The sequence below is a fragment of the Mercurialis annua genome, linkage group LG5, assembly GCF_937616625.2.
Source record: "Mercurialis annua linkage group LG5, ddMerAnnu1.2, whole genome shotgun sequence".
Taxonomy (NCBI): domain Eukaryota; kingdom Viridiplantae; phylum Streptophyta; class Magnoliopsida; order Malpighiales; family Euphorbiaceae; genus Mercurialis; species Mercurialis annua.
Genome location: NC_065574.1, coordinates 3,910,325 through 3,932,757, shown reverse-complemented (window position 1 = coordinate 3,932,757; position 22,433 = coordinate 3,910,325). Strand labels below are relative to the sequence as shown.

Genomic DNA, 22,433 nt, shown 5'->3' with positions numbered 1-22,433 from the left:
TAAATACTATATAATAAATCAATAAATTCACAAATAGGATTTTCTAATTTTTTTAAACATTAAACTAACATACTAAAATTTTGTTTATTATTTGACTAATTTTTAATTTTAATATTCACAGTTATAATAAATACTCTAAAAATATCAATTGAAATTAATTATTAACATCTAATTAACAATTTATATTTAAATTAAAATAAAATATTTACTAACCTCTTATAGTCCACAAGCAATAATACACTATCCGTTATTAACGCCTAGCTCCGATACGCTGTCCGTCGTTAACGCCTAGCTCCGATACGTTGTTAATTCCTAGCTCCGATATTTGTAAATTATAGAATTGTAAATTTAAATCAAAAAATTAAAAAGGTTTTAAAAAAAATAAATAAATAAGGTGGGTGTGGCATCCGGGTGTGCTGAAAATGCACACCCGGGCTGCTTATATAGCTAAATGTATCCGCAAGTCATACTTGCGGATACATTTAGTCTGATTCCCATGTGGGAATCAGACATGTCTGATTCCTGCATGGGAATCAGAACTGATTCCCGCATGGGAATCAGACAGGTCTGATTCCCATGCGGGAATCATAACTGATTTCCTGTGGGAATCAGTTTGACCCTTGACTCGTCAGGGGTCAAACTGATTCCCACAGGGAATCAGTTAATGACCTCCTTAATGGTAATTAAGGAGGTTTTTGCTTGAATCCGCAAGTATGACTTGCGGATTCAAGCGGGAGGCACTAAATGGGAAATTTTTTTTTAAGTAGGAATTATTTGGGAAAAAACCCCATAAGTTGGCTAGTAAAATGGAATTTTTCAAAAAACAATAAAATTTTATTGCTTAGTCCAATTTGTGTATTTCACTTATGGGAAAATTGTAAGTCTCACATCCATTTGATTGGAAAAATGATTTCTCTAATAAAAATTCAGGTAAATTGAATTTTCTGAATATGTTTATAACATTCCATTATAAACCTTTTAATTGTGAACTTCAATGACATCAACTTAATTAGTAAATTTTAACCTCGGACTGCAAAATCAAAAATTTTGATTATGCTTTTGATTTTCAAAATCGTCTATTCTTTTTTATTTTGAAATCAAAATATGCTCGATCTATATATCTAGCTTGATTTAGTTTAAATCTCAAATTTGTAGATGTCTGACATGTTATTGTTTTTAAATATTTCATTTTAATTGAGAATTGTTATTTGCATACTATTCTTTACTTTATTTTTGTATTTTCTTTAATTAATTTATTTTTTGCATTTTTTTAAAATGCAATATATTTAATATTATATTTTAAAAGATGTGCATGATTGTATATAATATAAACTTATTTTCTTCCACTTTATCCACAAGGTCATATCACCCTTAAATAAATGCTTTATGAAATTAAATCATGTGTTATTAACCCCTCCCTATGACCTAGCTTGTTATTAAAGCTATGTTTTTCAAAAGAAACAGATGTAAAAGGGGCCATTTTTTTGGTCATGGAATACTAAAGTTGAGTAGCTATGTAAACTTCTTCTTCAAGCATATCATTTTGATTTCTACTTATAAAAAGCCCCTAAAGTTATGACAAATGAGTCAATGAACCTATAAAATTATTGACTTTATCAATTTTATCATGTCTCTAAAAACAATGTTGTTACCATTACGTTCCTGTATATTTTTATTAACTCCAACAATGACATAATTAATCATATAATTGTTGGGTAACTATCTTACAATATTGTCGAATTGTATTTTAAATCCATTTAATTTTAATACCGAATGTTTGTATATATCACCGGCGGAACCAACTATAACCTTTATTTGAAAAAAAAAACAAAGGACGGAAAGAAAATGAGAGGAATGAAAATAATATAAAATGTATTTTGATTTTTTTTCCTTTTATGTTGTTTGGATATAGATGAAAAAAAATTGTTTTAAACAAAAGTGAGAAGGTAAAGTGTAGTACAATAAATTAAAATTTCACTTTTATCTCTAACATACTACTCCCTTAATTCTACTTTAATTGAGATTTTAGGATTATGCATATAGATTAAAAAATGTAATTAGTATATGTGTAAAAATATATTCTATCCTTATTATAACTTTCTCAAATTTGTGTTGGCTTCGTATATTTTAAAAGGTGATTAATTTTTTTTTATCAAATGCAGAATTACACTAGATTAAGTGTTAGCGGGAGTTAACAGGTTTATTCATTTTTTTAATTCAGCTTACTGAGTGTAAAAGGATGGGTCGAACCCACATCCTCTGAAAGATGCAACACGAGTGTTGCCAACCGGGCCAACACTCATTTGCAAGGTAGTTAATTGAAAACGTTAAATAAATTAGAATAAAAATATAACTTAAAACATCTATTGAAATGAAATGAAATGAAAAGAGTATTGTACACATTTCATAAGCAGTAATATATAATCTAAAATTTTCTCTCATTTTTTTTACGGAACCCACCTATAAGACCTTATTTTATTTTTATTTTTTTAACAAAGGTATAAGAGCTTGGAGTATATTTTAGTAGATATTGCTTCAATTTTTTTTTATTACACATCAGATTATAATATTTGATTCTGTGTAATTATGACCATTTGTTTAAAGTTAAACTAATATGAGTGAAAGCTACTATTATAAAATTGAGCAGTTAAAAAGAAGAATCAGTCAAAAATTAAAATTAAAAGATGTGGTAGATTAAAATAATTATTAACGAGTACAATAGAATAAAAATAATATAATTAGTAGGTGAAATAAATTAATTGACGTGTTCAATTACATTTGAATGTATATATTTTTCCATGTTAGCAGATGAGAAGTGATAATAAGATAAAATTACGTTCTTTGGAGGTTAAATTGATAAAAAAAAAAAAGGTATAATTTTAAATGTAAAATGGAAAATTATAATAGTTGAGGAGTAATACATAACAAAGTGATATAATCGAGGATCAAAATTGCACTAAGCCACACATAAATCTGAATGCGAACCAATCAGTGCACTCCGAATGTTCTAGAATTCATATATTGCATGAGAAAAAAACAGAAGTAAATACTGGTAGGGGTATGAAGTAATAATTCGTGTATGGAAGGGGCAAAGTAGTAAAAAGAGTGTCGCCTTTATTCTTTGCATAGCTGTTGTTGGTTGGTTCTAGGGAAGCAAAATTAAGGCTCTGTTTTTTGAACATTTGTTGCTTAAAATTCACTTTTATTTTATTATGGAAATTATAATTTTTCTAAATTAATTTTTCCAATTGAAGATATATAAATTTATTTTAAATTTGGAATTATATAAGAATGCTAATTTATATATTGAATAATTAATTTTTAATTTATTAATAATTATTTCTCCATTTTAAAAAAATAAAAAGAAGTTATACTTTCGTAAAAGATTGATTTTTTAATTATCGTTAAATTATTCATATTTTAAAATATCTTTTAATTTTTTTAAATAAATCATTATAAATTAATAATATAAAAAATTGACGTATTTATATATACATATGAAAAGATTAAAAAAATATTTGATATTTTTTAATAACTAATAATGAAAATAATTATTTTTAAACTTTTAATGGAACATCAAATGTTTTATTTTTATAGGGTATATTAAAGGTTTAATCATCTAAAAATATCGCACTTTTATTATTTATTTTTTTGTTTATGTTCCGAACTTTTAAATCATCAATTTTAATTAATTTTAATTTTTAGTTTCAATTGTAACCAGCTGTACAAATTAGAATAATTTTTTATAAATATATTCCTTAAATTGCTTCATATTATTGCATTTTTTTATCATTAAAAATTCCAAATACGAATTTTTTTTCATTTCTAATTTAAACAACTAGTTATAATTAAAATTAAAAATTAAAATATTAGCTAGATTAGAGATTTTAAAATATTAAATCATAAACAATAAAAATCGAAGAAGTTGGACATTTTCTAATGATCAGGCCTTTATTAAATGCTTAATCAATTGTTTTGTGATAGGTTACTAAATGAACAATGCTCCTAGAATTTGAATTATTTCATTCCAATTTATAAAAAATATGAATTGTACAAATATTATTTTCCTGCCTATAATTTCTACATTTTTATGTACATTAGTATCGCTTTACGTGTTTTACACGCGACTCGTAGTGTGACTCGCCAAATTATTAAATAAAATTTAAAATAATAATTAATTTGAAATAGTTTATCTTATTAAAAAATTTAGATAATTATTTTAATTGTTTAAAAAAAATTAATTAGAACTCAAATTTTATAATTATATATAATTTTAATAGAAAATATAAAGTAAAAATTAAAATAGTAATTTATTGAAATAGTTTATCTTATTTAGAATTCTATACAATTAACAAATAATTAATAGTAATCATTAAATAGTCAAAGTAGTCTATTTTAATTAGTACTCTATACAATTATCTCGACATAATAGTATATTTTGTTTATTACCCGAACTTATCTTAATATAAGAGTTTATTTTAGTTAGTACTCTAATTTTAATGATTATTTTAATAATTTTTAATTAATAATTAAATTTTATAAATGAAAAACACATTAATGTAAATATGCATGTCCCCCTCCATCCGTGCTGTTATATATAATATAAATATAGATAGATAGATGAAGTGAAATTATTATGTTACACAACATGTACGGTAAAACTCATTTAAATATCCTAGGAGCACATGTTAGTTGGTGAGGCATTTTTTAATGGGTTTTACTATTCGCGCGCCCCTAATTACTTGACACAACCCTTAAAAAAATACCTTTTTGCCCTTCTTTAAAAAAAACTCTCAATCACATTCAAATACGTCGATTAAAATGACGAATAACGGTTACAATTCGTCAAGTAACGAGTATCGACATTTCGCAACTCTTTTTTTCCGACTTTTCCAACGTAAAATCAGCGTTTTTCAATGTTTTTTATTAACTCCCATATAGACCGATGCCAACTGGGGGCGTCGGCCCAGATGGGCAGACGTCCTTAGACGCCCCATTAGGACGTCTCTCGTCTGGGGGACGTCCCATAAAGGGACGTCTCCCATTTTCACATTCCAATTTTCGGGGGACGTCCCCGGCTCGCATCAGCCCGGAGGACGGACGCCGATTAAGGACGTCCGTCCTCCTGGCTGACGCGAACCGGGGACGTCCCCCCAGAATATTTTTTAAAAAACATTAAAACGATAAAAATAAAATAAAATAGAATGTTTATTGGCAATTCCTGACCTCTATCTCCTCCGGAATTTAACATTTACACCGTTGAATATGATATTCATTTGATAGGTTTGAATGAATTAAGAGGATTTGTTTTTTTTTTGTTAAAGAAAAGGGTAAAAAGGTAATGTGTGGGGGCGGTGAGTAGTAAAAAATCGCGGTTTTTAGTAATCCAGTTTTTAATTTATGCTTGATTAAAACCACACTATAACGGTTTAAAAGTGAGATTAGAGGTTTGCTCACTGTAAAAAGATCTATCTTACTCAAGTGAAAAGACATAAAATATAAAAAAATTAAAAGCTACATTTTATAATTAAAATCCGCCCAGAAAAACTCATTATTAAATTAAAAAAACACATTTAATAATTTCTTAGCTAGCTAATAGACAAGGCCTAATCACTCAAAAAACCCCGACCTTTAATGTTTTTTTCAATTCTACCCTGACGTTGCAAATTTGTCAATTTTACCCACTTTTGAATTTTCCGTTTTCAATTGTACCCCAATTTTTTAACTTTTATTAATTTTTTTACTTAAATGATGAAATCATTCAATTAACTAAGTATAAAGATGAAATTAAATTCTTTTGTATTCAAAAAAGTACAAATAAGTCCTTTATTTTTAAAAACTAATTAAAAACCATAATCAAATTAACACTAATTTAAATTCCTAATTAATTTAACAAAATTTAAATAAATTTTAAAAACATGCAATTAATATATATTAGACGTGGAGAATGTTTTTAAATTTTTTTCAAATAAAAAAGGCATTAATTTAATATTTTAGGGTACAATTGAAACACAAAAATGCAAAATAGGGTAAAATTGACAAATTTACAACGTCAGGGTATGATTGAAAAGGGGCTAAAAGGTCGGGGTTTTTTAAGGTATTAGGCCAATAGACAATGTATACAACTTTGTTTTTGATAATGGGAAGTGTTTGTGAAAAAATTTGAACCACGATCTAATAGTTTGCTGCACCGCTGTCAACCATTTGGATTATAATTTTATTGGTCACAATGTATACAATTGGTTAATCTTTAATGTGCACTTATTATTTATTTTCTTATAAAAGTAATGAGATAAACTAAATTAATTAAAACTATTTATGAAAAATGTACTTTTTTTTAAACCTAATGTTCAATGAAAGAATAATACACAATTAAATGACCCATCAGCATAAATTAGTGAGTCATTTTAAATTAAATTGATGATTACTATAAAATATAACTATAGATTATACGATGACAATAGTACGTGAGTAGCAATTCCTTATAATTCGAGTCCTCCAGTCATAGTATACCGAAAAAATATTTAGTCCCAATTACGATGAATTTATCCATAAAGTTATGGAGTATAAAATCATTAGTCCATATTCGTAAATAAAATATGAATCACCATCAAAATTCAATTTATATAATTGATACTTATGAAAAATTTGGGTATTAATCTTTATAATAACATTAGTCTCAAATCATCACTAAATTATATCATGTAATCATCCATCTAATTAAATATTATAACCATGTATTGAGTTTGACATCTCATCAAAATCAACTACCACTTTTAAAAAATATTAGCAAAAGTACATAGAGAATTAAAAATAAGAGAGTGGATAATGATTCATTAATATTTAATTACTATAATCCCAAAAGTGTAAATAAGCAGGCGGCTAAGGGCAAAAGAGAGAATACTACAAATTCAAATATTTTACTACTAAAACTGAACTCAGTAAATGAAATCATCATAAAAGACTGTAGCATAGCATCACTGCTAAAAGACAAACACCAGACCTACTTAATTGCCAATTAAATCCAACAAAAATCATTTAAAAATTGAACCCATTTTGTATTTATGCATTAATGTAAAGAGTCAGTAGTTTTAGGAATGGTGTCTCCGGTGGCCGGGTGGAGGTAATTGGTGGTGATGGTGAAAAAAGATTCGAGCTTTTTGATGATGATGATGCTGATGGTGTAAGCAAAGTTTCAGTTTTTGTATTGTACTGAAAGATATTAACCAAAAGAAACTATATTTAACTGATATGTATAGAGAAATAAAGAAAAGGTGGGAGCTTTATATTTTTTTTATGTTTGGTTTTTAATTTTCTTTAGTGGGTTAAGGGGTTTTAGTTTTGTTTTTGAAGAGGGTATTTATAATATATTAAGGTTCATTTCTGTAAATTTTGTTGTTTTTATCCAGTTTTTTTAGTTGAATGATTCATTATTGTGTTATGGAAGTTGATAAGTGAAGTGGGGGCTTTTTTATTTATATTTTGGACGATGAAGGTTTTGTTCTTTGTGTTAGAATTATTGGTTTAGTTTGTGTTAATGTTGTGTGGAGTGTTTTGAATTTGTTTTTGAGTTTTTTTTTATTTGATAATTGTGGAGGGGAAGCATCTGCGGTAAGAATTGAATTCACGACCTAGCAAATTGTTGACCAACGCTTTAGTTCTTGGTTTTGCATGTGTGCTGTGAGTTCATGTTTTTTTTTTAGTATTGGAATTCTGATCAGATATTTAGTTGCTTGAAGTTTGGATTTTGAATGATCAGATTCTATGCTTACTGTGATCTATGTTGTAGTTATTTGATTTGTTCCTAATTTTCAGGAATTGGTTTTTGCATGAGATGGCTTAGAATCTTATCTAATCAGAATAGTGAATCCTCTGTTGCATGTCCTGGATTCTTTGTGTCGGCCGTCTTTTGCTATTTACTAAGTTTTGGTTTCTACATTGATGATTGAATAGTCAACAAAAGCATAGAGTAATGAGACTTGCATGTTTCAATTGTTATAAACTTATAATAATTTCTGTATTTTGTGCATTTCTTGGCAGTTTTATTTTTGGGGTTTTTGAAATGCATGCTTTGTCTTGGATTTTTCTCGTATTTTTTTGTTATCCTGTTTATTAGTTTGTTTGTTTTCAGAATTCCAGAGTATTTACTGTTTAGGATGAAAAAAGAAGAAAAAACTATTGTACTGTTATTCTGGTAGTGTATTCAATTGAAATCGCGTATTATGTGGCAGATTTTAACTGGATTTTAGGCGGGTCGATAAAGGATCTAGAGTACAACCTTAGTCATCTTTGAAGGTCTCGGTGAGTTTTACTACTTTGCAATTTGTTGAACATATTTCTTTATGAAAATGCGAAACTTGTGCAAGAAAGATTCTGGTATGACCGTATGAGTTCTTCCGATTCAACTTCTATGTACTTTATTGATTGCCAGTCACTTGGGAATTCTGCAGAATCAACAGTTCATCGGTCATCTTTATCTGAAAGTTTAGGCTTGACAATGGGAGTTCCGCAACAGCATTTTTATGGCTCCAAGAAGACGTCGTTACAGTTTCAAGACCAAGATTCTTCTTCAACACAGTCGACTGGTGAATCTTACCCTGAAGTGGGTAGCATGGGAAAAGGTAGGCATGTATAAAACATGTAGTTCGAAAAATCAGCTGTTCATGTTTATCTTATTTGTCCTTTAGCCTTTAGTATATCACGAAGGTTGAACTGAATGAAACTTTTACAGTTCTCTGGTATTTGTGGTGCCCACGAGATACATGCTTTTTGTTAAATATCAATCTAGCAAATTGTAATTTTTTTTCTTTAATAAGTTCATATGATCTATTTGATGGCTTATTGGTTACTGTTATCATGTATGTGTTTCTCGAGCACTTGCTATTAAACCATCAGATTATTTATTTAGCGCATAATTGTGTTTGCGTATTGTCCCCTTCTTTCATTCAATTAGTGGACATACTTTGTCACTATTTGCTGATAAGTTCCTATTTATTGTGGCTGGTTAGGATTTAATGAAACTCATCAGAAGGCCGACGGAGGCCATGCCAAATTAGTGTCATCAATGGAAATACAAGATTTTATCGTCCCTTCTCAAGTTGACTATATCCAGTCATTTGTAAGTTGATACTTGATTTTGTTCTGTGGTTTGTGAGAATAAATGAAATCTTATATTTTCTTCCCATCTCAGGCCCGTGTCCCATTCCATTTTGCTGAACAATACTATGGTGGAGTACTGGCAGGTTATGGACCTCAAACAATGGTCAGTCACTGAATATACTGCTTCCAAAAACATGATTTTCACTATGCAAATTCTATCGAGAAACTATGGAGTATATTTTAGTATTCAAAACCAAGCCTATATTCAAGTGGTAGAATTAACCGAACATCTACAAGTTTTATTAAAGACTATATTTATGATTTCTGTTGAATTTAGGGAGTAGGGATAATTGTTTTAAACATTAGTGAAATTGTCTTTTGTGGATTGAGCTGCTAGTGCTTCTAGAGCTAGATTGTTTGAAGTAAAATAAAGTTTGAAATTCTTGTGATACCAATACAGTCTTGATTCTTTTGAGTCAGCTATAAATGAAAACTAGATAACGTTCTCTCGAGTCTTGCAGTCCTATCGAAATGTGCTATTTTTTTTTTCGTATTCCTGACCACAACAGTCACTTAAGCCCTGCACTGTCAATTGATTCGGGAACTCTAGAACTTCCCTTTTCTTTCCAGATTATTTGTCATTTTAAATTGATTTTGCTCAAAGATATTATGTCCACCCTGACTACATTCCAATGTTTAGAAAGGAAATCCATACTGTGATGCCATATTATTTTATTTTCCTTTATAACTAAGCATCTCCTTTAGTTTTTATTCTTTTTTGCTTTTCTTATTTTATTGATCCTTTAAGGTCGGAAAAGTTACTTATGCTCCCAGAACTTGCTTTGTGCTGAGTTTTCAAGGAATTTATGCAGAAATGGTTAAACAATATGAGTATAACTGTTTGCTTGTATGGATGATGGTTGATATTTAATTAAATCTTGTATCAGAATCTGAACTTTTCTCATTCTTAACGACTCGCATGTTTATTTAAGGCATGTTGCTATTGTTGAAATTTTTGCAAACTCATCATTCCCAGATGTTTGGAATGGCCTCTTCTCGCGTGCCACTACCTCCTGTATTTACAGAAGATGAACCCACTTATGTCAACGCAAAACAGTATGCTGCAATTCTCAGGAGGAGAAGGTACCGTGCTAAGCTCGAGGCTCAAAACAAGCTCATTAAAGCTCGTAAGGTATGTGCTTTACGATTTTGCTTGTCCTGTTACATATGCTGGTGCTACCGAGCCATACTAGTACAGGGATATGGTTGTTTGAATGATGGAGCATTATCTGAAATTTCTGTAGCCGTACCTTCATGAATCGCGTCATCTTCATGCATTGAGGAGGGCTAGAGGTACTGGAGGGAGGTTTCTCAATGCCAAAAAGCTTCAGGAATCTGATTCTATTCCCACAAGCCATGGACTGGATGGTGCAGGCACACATCTTTATTTGGCCGGAAACATATCGGAATCTGAAGTTCATCAGCAGCATGAACATCACAGAGACGGTGCTTCTACCACTTCTTGCTCCGAGGTCACGAGTGTGTCCAATGGCGATGATATCTTCCAGCAGCAGCCAGAATTCAAATTCTCAGGCTACCCCTCTCACTTTCTGGGGACCCTACAAGGACACTCGGCTGGTATGCATGTCGGCGGAAGCCATCATCATGTTCCGGTTCTTCTGTGAACCCGTTTTAGCAGTGTGTGCAAGACACAACTGCTAATGTTCCTTTGGGAAGTCATCCTTGGCTCAGTTACTTCTGAAATTAAACTTTATTTGTTTCATGGCTTGAAATCTTTAGAGAAAAGTCTGATTTTTAGCTGTATTGAAGTTTGTTTTTTTATGTGGTTGTAAAATACTTGTGAATTGATGTCATTTTGAACATAAATTTCCAATTTGGCTGTGACTATATTCATGTTTGCATTCAGTTCATTAAATTTTTTATCTCCAAAGATATTTATGTCCTTTTTTTATTGTTATCCTTGTTATTTAACCAAGATATAAAGTATTAGTCACCCAATATATATTATTCTTTTCTTTTGTTAGTGACAATTGACAATGGAGTTTGAATCTATACAATAAAAAGAGATTAAGATAAGACTCTTATAATAAATTAAGATAAAGAAAATGTATAGCATAGTTGGTCTTTTAAGATTTCAATATAAAATTGTTCAAGTCATTTAAATTACTCTTAAATCATTTTATTAATCATAGTGAATTAGCTAAAGTCAAAAATAAAAAGTAATGGAGGGAGTAGCTGATGTAGTATTTGTCCTATACTGCAATATGATGTGGAATAACATGATTTTTATAGTATAAAGTAGGAATAAAGTGTTATCATGGTCCCTAAATTTACATATATGGAACAATTGATTAATTAGGGATAATAGTTTTTATTTTTAGATTAATTAACTTTCAAATTGCATCATTGCAGCCGTGAACGCATCTAGTTTATACAATTTGAGATGAATTGATTTAAAATTTAAAAATATTATTTTTAATCGATTAAAATAACTAAATGTGAGTTAATTTATTCAGATGTATAAGTTTAGAGATCATGACAAAACTTTGCTCAATAAAGTAGTCTCCGAAAGCGTAAGATTTTTTATTAATAATATTATCAATTTTTTTTGACAAGGATATGGATTTTTTTTGAGAAGTCAAGGATATGGATTTTAAACTCTTTGTAAAACACTCAATATCACATTAACAAGGAAAAGTCAATTTACTGCAATTTATGAATTAATCTTTTATTTAAATATTTCTGATCATAATTTTCTTTTATTTTTTTCTATAAAAAAGATCATACTTTTAAAACTAATATTAGTTGACGAAAACATACATAATTGTTTTTTTTTTTTTATGAATTTTAAAACAACTTATGATAAGTTTTTTTTTTTTTTAATATAATTCACTTTTTAAAAAATAAGTTTACTAATGAAAAGACAGTCCTAGTCGTTTGATACTCTTAAAACAAATAATGTCATTAAACAAAAAAAATTACCCAATCCGACTAAAACACTGAAATTAAAAACTCCAAAAAAATTATAAATACAGTTTTTTCATTCTATAAAAAAATATTTTAACACTGACTGTAATTCAATTTAAAATTTTGAAAGATATGGAAGGTGGAGGACGTAATGTTGAAGAAGTATTTAAAGATTTCAAAGGCAGACATGGTGGCATTGTCAAAGCTCTTACCACTGGTACTCACAAATTTCGTATATTTTCTTGAATTTGTTTAAACTGCTTTAATTTGCTTAATTTTTTTAATATCTGTGTGAAAGTTTTAAAGATTTTAAAGGGTTTTGATGGTTTCGTTTTCTTGTTTTTTGCTTATTTTTTTATTATCTGTGTGAAAATATTCTTGTTTTTAATGGTATTTTTTTCATGTTTGGATGCCAAGAAAATCTGAAAATTGGAATTGAAGCTGTTGGGTAGCTGTGAAATTATTCATAAATTATGAAAGCTGTGTTTTTTATGGTAATGTTCATTGTTTTTTTTAGGGTTCTTAATGTGTTTTTGTTTTGTTTTTTTGCAGATGTTGAGGTGTTTGTTCGGCAGTGTGATCCAAGTAAGATTTGTTTTTTTTTAACTTTATTTGAAGTACTTTATGTTAAATTCTAATTTAAAAGTTTATTTGTTTAGTAATTTTCACTTTTTATTTATCAATTTAATGTTGAAATTGGATTTTATGAATATGCTATGCAATACATTATCTGTAATTCTGTTTCTGTAGAACTAATTTTTATGGTGTACATTCAGACAAAGAGAATCAGTGCTTGTATGGCTATCCCGGTGAGCAATGGGAAGTCGGGTTACCTGCTGAAGAAGTGCCTTCCGAGCTTCCTGAGCCTGTGCTCGGTATTAACTTTGCAAGGGACGGCATGCAACGAAATGAGTGGTTGGCCTTAGTTGCTGTTCATAGTGATGCATGGCTGCTTTCTGTGGCCTTCTATTTTGGTGCCAGATTCGGATTTGACAAAGCTAGCAGGTATTTTACCTTTTGAATTGACTGGTTGTAGACTAAGTAGCACGTACATTTAATTCAATCAACGTTTGCCTTTTTTGGGAACGTGTCCGAAACTTGGCGTTTCGGACACGAAACTTCATATTTAACACAAGAAACCTTAAAATAACACCGTTTCGCCATGTATCCAATGCTACATAGGTTGTAGATGCATTAATTACGCACCTATTACTTAATGATCATTAAAGTCGAGCTCAAGTTTAATAAAGAGAAGCCTTTGTGAATGAACTTTAGTTTTTACCTGAGTTGGATTGCTGTTTAACTTGTAAAATTACATCAAAATGCTCGTAATATTCGGAATGGTATTCTCAATTTATATGTCATGTGAAATAACGCTATTCTCAATTTATATGTCAAGCGAAATAACTGACAGTCAGCTAGTAAATATTGATATGTACTGATCTGAAAGTTTGATTGTTGTGTAGTAATTTCCACTTTAATCTTGAAGGAGCTGATCATCTGCTATTTTGCTACATAAACTTATTAATCAGCAGCAGATTCTGTACAGGAATTCATTATGATATCTCTCTTCATTGTGATGCAGGGCAGAACTTTTTAAATTGATTAACGATACTCCGACAGTATTCGAAATTGTGAGTGGCAAGGTGAAGACACAAGCGACGAAAAAGTCATCTGGCGCCAATCGCAATACACCCAAGTCAAACTCCAAAGCGGTAATTTCCTTTCACTTTAATATTGTGCATGATACTTTTTTTTTGTTTTTGGTTATTAAAATTCCATTGATATACCACCTTTTTCAGTTGTAGTCTCGAGTGTCCGTGGGCAGTGTAAAGAGTAGTGTTAAGGAGTTTGTGTTTCGTGTATAATAAGATGAAATGTAGTCTAACGGTTGATTCTAACCACGTGATGTTAAAGATTAGTAATTAACTTTTTCCTTTTTGGCTCGCCAAATCTTAGCAGGGAGGCAAAAAACAGGAACCTCGGGCAAAGTATTCAAAACCTTTAGCGCCACCTCGAGGAGAAGAGTACTTAGATGAAGGCATTGAGGAAGATGACGATGACGAGGATGAAGAGCATGGAGAAGCCTCGTGTGGTTTATGTGAGAGAATTTACGATACTGAGGAATTCTGGATTGCCTGCGATATCTGTGAGAGGTGGTTTCATGGTGGCTGCGTCAATGTGACTCCTGCTAAAGCTGCGAATATTGCGCGGTTCAAGTGCCCTGCGTGCAACAACAAGAGAGTTCGCCCTTGATAAATGGTTGAGCTCTTTTACTGAACTCTACTAACTGTGTTGCATAATCAGTTTGTTTCTTAGCCAGGGGTGTTCAAATTATGTAGTTTTTTTCTTTTTGGTTTGGTTTTTTATTTTTGAAATTTGGACAATCTAATTACAATTTAATTTGGAAAAATTTATATCAATGGTTGATTTTTACCGTCACATTGCTTCTGATTTATGTATGATACCTCTTTTATTATTTTGGCTAATTTTAGAACATAGATAGAAACTTCCAAAATTGGATAGAAGAAAGTCGGAGAAAATTAAGATTAGCTAAATATAGTAATATATGAATAGAGGAAAAAAATGATCCTTTCTTAATTCAAAAAACTTAAATATAGTTTGAATCTTATTTCTGTGTGCAAAAATCAAGCTTATGGATTCAACTATCATCCTCATCTCACTTCTCCTCATCACTTGCATTGCTCTCTCCACGACATCGCGTTCGTTGAAAAAGCTTAAGCATCCAGTAGTTCTTTTGATATCTTCAGATGGATTCCGATTTGGTTACCAATGGAAGACTCCAACGCCAAATATCCACCGTCTTATCAACGATGGCACGGAAGCTGAAACCGGTTTGATTCCTGTGTTTCCTACACTCACTTTTCCTAATCATTACTCTATTGTAACCGGTCTTTACCCTGCTTATCACGGAATTATTGATAACCATTTTATTGATCCCGACACTGGTGAGAATTTTAATATGGCTAGCCATGAACCCAAGTGGTGGCTCGGTGAGCCACTTTGGGAGACTGCGGCTAATAATGGGTTCAAAGCTGCTACTTGTTTTTGGCCCGGGTCTGACGTGCATAAAGGTTCCTGGAATTGTCCTGATAATTATTGTAGGTTTTATAATGCTTCTGTTCCATTTGAGGATAGAGTTGCTAAGATTTTGAGTTATTTTGATTTGCCTAGTCATGATATTCCTGTGTTCATGACATTGTATTTTGAGGACCCTGATCATCAGGGTCATAAAGTGGGTCCTGATGATCCTCGGGTAACTCAAGCTGTAGCTAGAATTGATAGAATGATTGGGAAGTTGATTAACGGATTAGAGAAGAGAGGCGTTTTCGACGATGTTAATGTTATTATGGTTGGTGATCACGGTATGGTCGGTACATGCGGTAAAAAGTTGATATTTTTAGATGATTTAGCTCCTTGGATACGAATTCCAGCTGATTGGGTTCACTCCTATACGCCTTTGCTTGCGATTCGTCCACCTTCAGGTGTACCTTCATCGCATGTTGTTGCCAAGATGAATAAAGGGTTGAAGTCCGGAAAAGTTAAAAACGGAAAGCATTTGAAGGTGTATCTTAAGAAAGATCTGCCTAAAAGGCTTCATTATGCATCAAGTGATAGGATTACGCCGATAGTAGGGATTATTGACGAGGCTTTTAAGGTGGAACAGACGAAAAGAAGTCGACAAGAGTGTGGAGGCGCCCATGGTTATGACAATGTTGTTTTCTCTATGAGAAGTATCTTTATTGGTCATGGTCCTCGGTTCGCTAGGGGCCGGAAGGTTCCGTCTTTTGAGAATGTTCATATTTACAACATGATTACTTCAATCCTTGGGATTGAGGGTGCTGCGAATAACGGATCTATGTCATATGCACAAAATATTATTTTGCCTAATCCTTAGGAAAAAATATATCTGTCTGAGCGGATTATGTAGTAGTTTTGAGGTTGAAGTCATAGGTTTTAAGCTTGACTGCTCCGTAGGTAGGCCTTAGTAGTATGATCGGCATGCTCATGTTCTCATATTGTGCAAAAACGGACATTTCATCCTTCAGATGAAAGTTTAGTTGCGGAAAATTTGATTGCGGTCATAGATTATTAACGCTGTAGGTGATTACATTTCGGTTTTGCTGCATTGAAAGTAAGACCAGTTCTTATCTTTGTCGTCGAGTTTTTGAAACAGATCTCTGTTGAGTTACATGGCTTGTGTTGTGTGTGTGTTTTTTGTGCATGAATGTTTGTTTGAGGTTGGTTCAGGTTCGTAAATTGCGAGTCAGTTTTTAATTCTTCATTTGTTGTTCCGATGCTCATGTTCTTACAGCAATGTAGCGATTCAAAGTATAATTAACAGAGAACTAGAAGCAAATTTGTAAAATAAATCCTCATTTGTGGGGTTTTTGTTCTCTCCCGTTAAGTTAAACGTCCTCCTTCAAAAGGTCATTGCTCCTTTTTTATGAGATTATTTTTGCCATGTTTATAAGTGATGCATGTACATCAATGGAGACGCTCATCATCTGATTTGATTTGATAACCAAGTTCGAAACAGTTTTCAAATTCAATGATTGTATCTATGTAGTTGGTATTATTTATGCATATTATTTTGAATTCTATTATTCCTTGCAATATTTATTGTTTTTCAGGTATAACAACACATGATTATGGAGATTAGAGTGAGATGTTTGCAGCAAAAGGAGAAATTAGATCGTTAGAGACAACTTATAGTCTTATACTAGTTACCGTTCGTTTATCAATTCCTCAATATTTGTTAAACAAGTGGCTAAAAATTCAAAGAGTCAGGGCCTGCTTCTCATAGGTAAACATTTTAATATAAAATAAGAAAATTGGAAGGAATCCATAAACTATTTTATATGGAATTTCCTGAAGAATAAATTTCGGGATTTTAAAGACTAGTTACAGATCTATCTCACTTGTAACTACTTTACATATGTTAAATCAATTTTAAAGTCACTTATTATTTTCTAAGAAAAAATTTGTTGAAGAGTTTTTAAAGAGAAAGCAAACATGTTTGGATTATCTTATTTAAAAGTCATAATATTTATGGTTACAAATAGAAATAAAAGAATTTTGGTGAAGAACTAGAAACCGAGTGAAAATTACCCAAGCAATTCTTTACACGCCAAGATTGGTGAATAGTCAAATAATACAGTTTCTTCTATTTTGCTTGTGAATCAAGTTACTGGACTTTCTTTTTATATATATTTGGGAAGAACAAAATTTGGTGGTTTTTTTCGAAAAAATTTGATCTCACGACCTTAACAGAAGCGCTACAATAATAAAATGCGGTCAGAAGAAGATGACATAAAGAACCTATATGAAGCATCAATGAAGTTTGACACATCTACTCTAAACATTTTACTTCAAAAAGATCCACTCATTCTCCACAGAATTTCACTCTCAGCCTTCACTCAAACTCCCTTGCACATATCCTGCTTGCTCGGCTATGTCGATTTTGCTGCATCTCTTCTCAATCAGAAGCCGAATCTCGCAGCTGAGTTGAACTCTCAAGGACAATCTCCTCTTCATTTGGCTTCTGCTGAAGGAAATTCAGAGATTGTCACTACCACATATGTCACTTTCAGCAACACTAACATAGCAACACTATCAATACTGTTGCAATAGTACATATAAGGCAACAGAAAGGTTACAGTTAAAACCGTTGCACAGAAATTAACAAAACTCTAAAATTTACAACATAAGGCAGCATATATGGAAAACGGTTGCATTAGCTTACGAATATACAACAGTTGACTGAATTTAACAACACTTTTAAACTGTTGCTTTTTATTATGTTATACCAAATTATATGTTTAACTATATGAAAAAATCATTTTGCAAATCTAATTCGAATGTTAATTTGAATAATCTTTAATCAAGTGGAATATAATATGTGTTGATGGATTTTGTTATATAGTAGTATGAACAAAGGGTCAACGCGCCCCCTGAACTTGTGACACGGGGTCATCCAACCCAATTTATACTTTTTTGAGCGACTAACCCCAAAACTCTTCATTTTTGGGTCAAATAACCCCATAATTTATATTTTTATTTTAAAAAATAGATTTAGAATAATTATATCGCAACAATTAGGGAAATATCTAATTATCTTTTTGCATCTATCGCCTCCGATTTATATTTACACATTTTAAATATTTTCCGTTTTCGAATTTTAGTGACTATCTTATGTTTTCAATTTTAGTGAATGTTTTCTGGTTCTAAATTTATCGAATAATCCAGTTTTTAATTTCGGTTCCTCAAATAAAAACCGTTGTCTTTTCTATATAAATTGTTGCTTAAAATTTTAGTCAAACCATTGCAAATAGTATATATAAGTAAAATACTTTATAAACCGTTGCTTTATAAAAAAGATTGTTGCGTAAACTACATTATTCAACTTTTACAGAAGAGGTTTAAAACTGCTGCCTTTGCTATTAATTGCAACGGTTTTATTTCTATTACTATAGATTAAAAAACTTGTTGCAATAGTTATTAAAACCTATTGCAACGGCCGCAAATGTAGCTGATTTAAAACCGTTGCAGTAGACTTACGGCAACGGTTTTTGTACATTATGCAATATTTATCTACTGTTGCCGAAAATGACTTATGTGGTAGTGTGTCGATGTTTTATTGAGTATCAACGCGGGAATCTGCTTAGTTGCTGACCAAAATGGAAGAATCCCTCTTCATTTAGCCGCTATGAGAGGACGGGTCGAGGTTATAGAGAGGTTAATCGGTGCTTGTCCTGAGTCAGTTCGAGCGAAAACGAACTGTGGTGATACAGTTTTGCATTTGTGTGTCGAATATAGCCATTTGGAAGCGCTGAAATTGCTGGTGACATTTTTGGGAAAAAATGGCGATGGGGAAATTCTCAACTCTATGGATGATGATGGAAACAATATCTTGCAATTGGCTGTGATTATGAAACAAGTTGAGGTATATCTTCATTTTTGAATAATTATATAGCACAAAGTTGCGCCATTTTATTTGTGTAACAAACCAATAAAACACGTGCAGTGATTGAATATGTAGAAATCAGTATAACTCAATTCTTCTTTAAAAAATCAAAAATACAATCCAACTTTTTTGAACTGAAAGATATAAAAAGCTGAAATCATGAAACGGTAAAGTCGTAGAAATTATATGATTTTCTATTTATCAGCTACAGTCCGATACATTTACTAATTTTTAATATACTAGTTTCGCATTACGTGCTATGCACGTGGCTCGTAACGTAACTCGTCAATGAACATATTAGTAAATTTAGTATAATTATATCAATTTTTTATTTATAATTAATATTAAATTAGTTAAGAATTTTTGTAAAAGTAAATATAATATATTCGGTTATTAAATTTTTTTCCATACTGAATTTTTTTTGGTTTTATAATAACCATAATAACCATAATTAACTTAATTTTATTAATTTCTATCTTAAAAAATAATAAGATAGAAATTTAAATAATAATATATTAACCAAATACAGTATTTTAATTTTGTAGTTCAATCAAACTAAAAGATAGGTATTCCTACTAATTTAGTTATTTTTTACATACTAAAAATTAAATTGGAGACAATTTAGCTACCTATTCTAATTAGGACTTTAATTATAATAATGATTAATTAAATAACTAATTAGTTAATGACTATAAAATCTTTATTTAGTAGTAAACTGAAAAGGATTATTCAGTAAATTTACATGTCCCCCCATCCGTGCTTTTATATATATCTATATATATATATATATAGATATATATATATATATCTATATATATATATATATATATATATATAATATATATAGATATATATATAAATTATAATTGGTTGAACCGGTAAATCAGTTGAATTATGAACTAATGGCCAGTACCAATTCAATCACTGATTTGATGTTTAAAGGAATAACCCATTTTCAAGTCCTTAAATTATATATGTTTTTTTTCATCCGGTCCTTCAACTATTTTTTTATCCTTATCTGGTCATTTAACATAGCGAAAAATCATTTTTGATTTTTGACTGACAAAAATAACGCTGTTTAGGGTAACAAATTGCATTTTCAAAAATAACAAAACAACGTCGTTTTTATCATTTAGGGATTTGAAAATAATTTTTCGCTAAATTGAAGAACCATATAAGGACAAAAAATAGTTTAAGGACCGGATGAACAAAACATGTATAGATTCATGTTTAAAATAATAATGAAAATAATGTAATTGTCTATGTTTGCAGACAATCAAGTACTTGCTTTCAGTACCTAAAATAAAAGTGGAAGCTAATACATTATCTTCAATCTTCAAAGAACACCCAACAAATTTGAAAGACTACCCATCACAACAAGATTCAAATAACTCAGAAAATGGTGGAGATTGGCTAGAAAAGAGCAGAGGAAATCTGATGGTGGTAGCAACAGTAATAGCAGGAATGGCATTCCAAGCAGCCATAAATCCACCAGGTGGAGTATGGGAATAAGACAATAAAGATTGCACTACATCACAAGGAACAATCACAACTGCAAAGCAGGAACTTCAAAATTAGCCTATACTAATCAAGCAAGGCACCATCAGTTCATCCTCAACAACACAATATCCTTTTGTGCATCTTTAGCAACAATTATTTTACTAGTTAGTGGAATTCATGTCAAGAAAAAGGTTTACATGTGGATTTTGCTGATGGATATGTGTATAACATTGTTTTTTACATCTGCTACTTATGTAGTCACACTTGCAGCGATTAAAGCGCCCGATGATGAAGCTGTTGATCATCTTATTGCTGCTTACACATGGTTTTGGGTTGTGTTTCTTTTTGTTATGGCTGCATTTTATATGTTCAAGTTCTTGATTTTTTTTAATCAAGAAAATGTTTGCTAGTTTAATCCATGTAATAGTTTTCTTGTTTAGGATTGTAAGCAATATATACATAATAGGTTCTGTGATGGTGGTGGTGGATCAGCCAAGAGGTGGAGTTTGAAAATGCTATGAACATACATGTATGTATATATTTACAGTTGAACAATTCCTAGGCTTAATACATAGTTTGACCTATAAACTTGTACCCTTTTACCCATCTAACCCCTAAACTTAACGTCTCACCTATAGAACCTATGAACTTGTTAAATAATTCAATTTGACCCCTGAACTTGATAAATATGCAAATATTGAACCCTTCGTGTCCACCTGTCACTTGAAACGTTCTAAAAGAAATTGTGTACGGAGGGGGTTCAATGTTTACGTATTTATCAAGTTCGGGGGTCAAATTGAGTTATTTAACAAGTTCAGAGGTTCGATAGGTGAGACGTTAAGTTTGGAGGTTAGATGGGTAAAAGGGTACAAGTTCAGGGGTCAAACTATGTATTAAGCCCAATTCCTATGTGCAATTGTCAGCAATTGATGTACTTTTTTTCTTGGAAATTAAATAAAGCAAGTCTCACTCTTGATTTTTCTTTGTAGGCGTGCAAAAACCAAACGAAATCAACACATTTAGTTCAGTTTAGCTTGAAATTATATAGATAAACTAGGTCAATGCCTGCGGGATGCGCAGGTGAAAATATCTACTTTAAATTTTAATTTTAAATAATTTACTATATTAGATACCATTCACTTATTTTTTTATTTCAATTTTTATTAAGCGAATATATAATTAGACCAGCCATGAAATTACTAAAAAAATTCATATATTATTTTTAGTGAGGTTTACAGACTTATTGTGCACTTTTTTTCCATACTAATATAAACTCTAATTCCGTAAAAAAACACCTTTTAAGATTTTATAGAATTGTCAACAAAGATCTATTTTACCTCTTAAACTTAATATAAAAAAAACGATTAAGGCCAAGTTTATAGTTTTGAAGAAATAAAATATAAAGAAAAAATTACAAAAATACCAAAAAAGGACTTTTCTTTTCACTGAATACAATTTATATGCCATATATTACTTTTCCACCATTTTTTGAGAAATTATTTCACAAACACCACTTAAACTGACATCATCATGACATCAGCGTGCCCATGTGCACCAGCTTTGCTGGTGCACCCAATGCAATAACCTGCGCGAGATGCGCGAGTCATTGTAGACTTAATATGAGTTTTTTTTGTATTTTCAATAAAACAAAATTTTATATATATAATATATTTGACTTATGAAGTGCATCTTGTGTAATTATTTTAGTAATATATGTTTATTTAATATTTAAATTTTAAAATATCAATATTAATTTGAAAATTATAAATATATTAAATCTTAAAAATAAAAAGAATATACAAATGCTATATTTTTTTTAAAAATAATTTTGTGAATTATAGTTACAGTACAGATATAT

The 22,433-nt window shown here is 30.6% G+C and overlaps 4 protein-coding genes across 11 annotated transcripts; all 4 read left to right on the top strand.

Moving 5' to 3' along the window:
* Positions 1-6,958: 6,958 nt before the first annotated feature.
* LOC126681177 (nuclear transcription factor Y subunit A-3-like) lies at positions 6,959-11,007 on the top strand. Of its 7 annotated transcripts, none has more exons than XM_050376612.1 (7): positions 6,959-7,183; positions 8,232-8,301; positions 8,451-8,621; positions 9,009-9,118; positions 9,191-9,262; positions 10,136-10,291; positions 10,404-11,007. In XM_050376612.1, the coding sequence occupies exons 3-7, from the start codon at positions 8,498-8,500 to the stop codon at positions 10,782-10,784; spliced, it is 843 nt and encodes a 280-aa protein (XP_050232569.1). In that variant the 5' UTR covers positions 6,959-7,183; positions 8,232-8,301; positions 8,451-8,497; the 3' UTR covers positions 10,785-11,007. The 7 variants fall into 7 exon arrangements, with proteins under 7 accessions (XP_050232569.1, XP_050232573.1, XP_050232568.1 ...); XM_050376616.1 differs by having other exon boundaries at positions 8,432-8,621; XM_050376611.1 differs by having other exon boundaries at positions 6,959-7,274.
* A 1,081-nt stretch (positions 11,008-12,088) lies between these two features.
* Positions 12,089-14,529, top strand: LOC126681178 (PHD finger protein ALFIN-LIKE 4-like). 2 transcript variants are annotated; one of them, XM_050376619.2, is made up of 5 exons: positions 12,089-12,304; positions 12,640-12,672; positions 12,864-13,092; positions 13,673-13,802; positions 14,047-14,529. In XM_050376619.2, the coding sequence occupies exons 1-5, from the start codon at positions 12,220-12,222 to the stop codon at positions 14,341-14,343; spliced, it is 774 nt and encodes a 257-aa protein (XP_050232576.1). In that variant the 5' UTR covers positions 12,089-12,219; the 3' UTR covers positions 14,344-14,529. The 2 variants fall into 2 exon arrangements, with proteins under 2 accessions (XP_050232576.1, XP_050232577.1); XM_050376620.2 differs by having other exon boundaries at positions 12,090-12,304; positions 14,050-14,529.
* Positions 14,530-14,713: 184 nt separating this feature from the next.
* LOC126682666 (uncharacterized) lies at positions 14,714-16,284 on the top strand. Its single transcript, XM_050378406.1, has one exon. The coding sequence runs from the start codon at positions 14,744-14,746 to the stop codon at positions 16,004-16,006; it is 1,263 nt and encodes a 420-aa protein (XP_050234363.1). The 5' UTR covers positions 14,714-14,743; the 3' UTR covers positions 16,007-16,284.
* A 1,116-nt stretch (positions 16,285-17,400) lies between these two features.
* On the top strand, positions 17,401-21,085 carry LOC126680750 (ankyrin repeat-containing protein BDA1-like). Its single transcript, XM_050375929.2, has 4 exons — positions 17,401-17,741; positions 18,320-18,332; positions 18,734-19,054; positions 20,348-21,085. Exons 1-4 carry the CDS (start codon positions 17,401-17,403, stop codon positions 20,585-20,587), a joined length of 915 nt encoding a protein of 304 aa, XP_050231886.1. The 3' UTR covers positions 20,588-21,085.
* The last annotated feature ends 1,348 nt before the right edge of the window (positions 21,086-22,433 follow it).

Coding starts and splice junctions, on each gene's coding strand:
- LOC126681178 (XM_050376619.2), top strand. CDS start 12,220: ATGGAAGGTGGAGGACGTAATGTTGAAGAAGTATTTAAAGATTTCAAA. Junction 12,305..12,639: donor TGTCAAAGCTCTTACCACTG/GTACTCACAAAT, acceptor GTTTTTTTGCAG/ATGTTGAGGTGTTTGTTCGG. Junction 12,673..12,863: donor TGTTCGGCAGTGTGATCCAA/GTAAGATTTGTT, acceptor GTGTACATTCAG/ACAAAGAGAATCAGTGCTTG.
- LOC126682666 (XM_050378406.1), top strand. CDS start 14,744: ATGGATTCAACTATCATCCTCATCTCACTTCTCCTCATCACTTGCATT.
- LOC126680750 (XM_050375929.2), top strand. CDS start 17,401: ATGCGGTCAGAAGAAGATGACATAAAGAACCTATATGAAGCATCAATG. Junction 19,055..20,347: donor TGATTATGAAACAAGTTGAG/GTATATCTTCAT, acceptor CTATGTTTGCAG/ACAATCAAGTACTTGCTTTC.
- LOC126681177 (XM_050376612.1), top strand. CDS start 8,498: ATGGGAGTTCCGCAACAGCATTTTTATGGCTCCAAGAAGACGTCGTTA. Junction 8,622..9,008: donor AGTGGGTAGCATGGGAAAAG/GTAGGCATGTAT, acceptor GTGGCTGGTTAG/GATTTAATGAAACTCATCAG. Junction 9,263..10,135: donor GTTATGGACCTCAAACAATG/GTCAGTCACTGA, acceptor CATCATTCCCAG/ATGTTTGGAATGGCCTCTTC.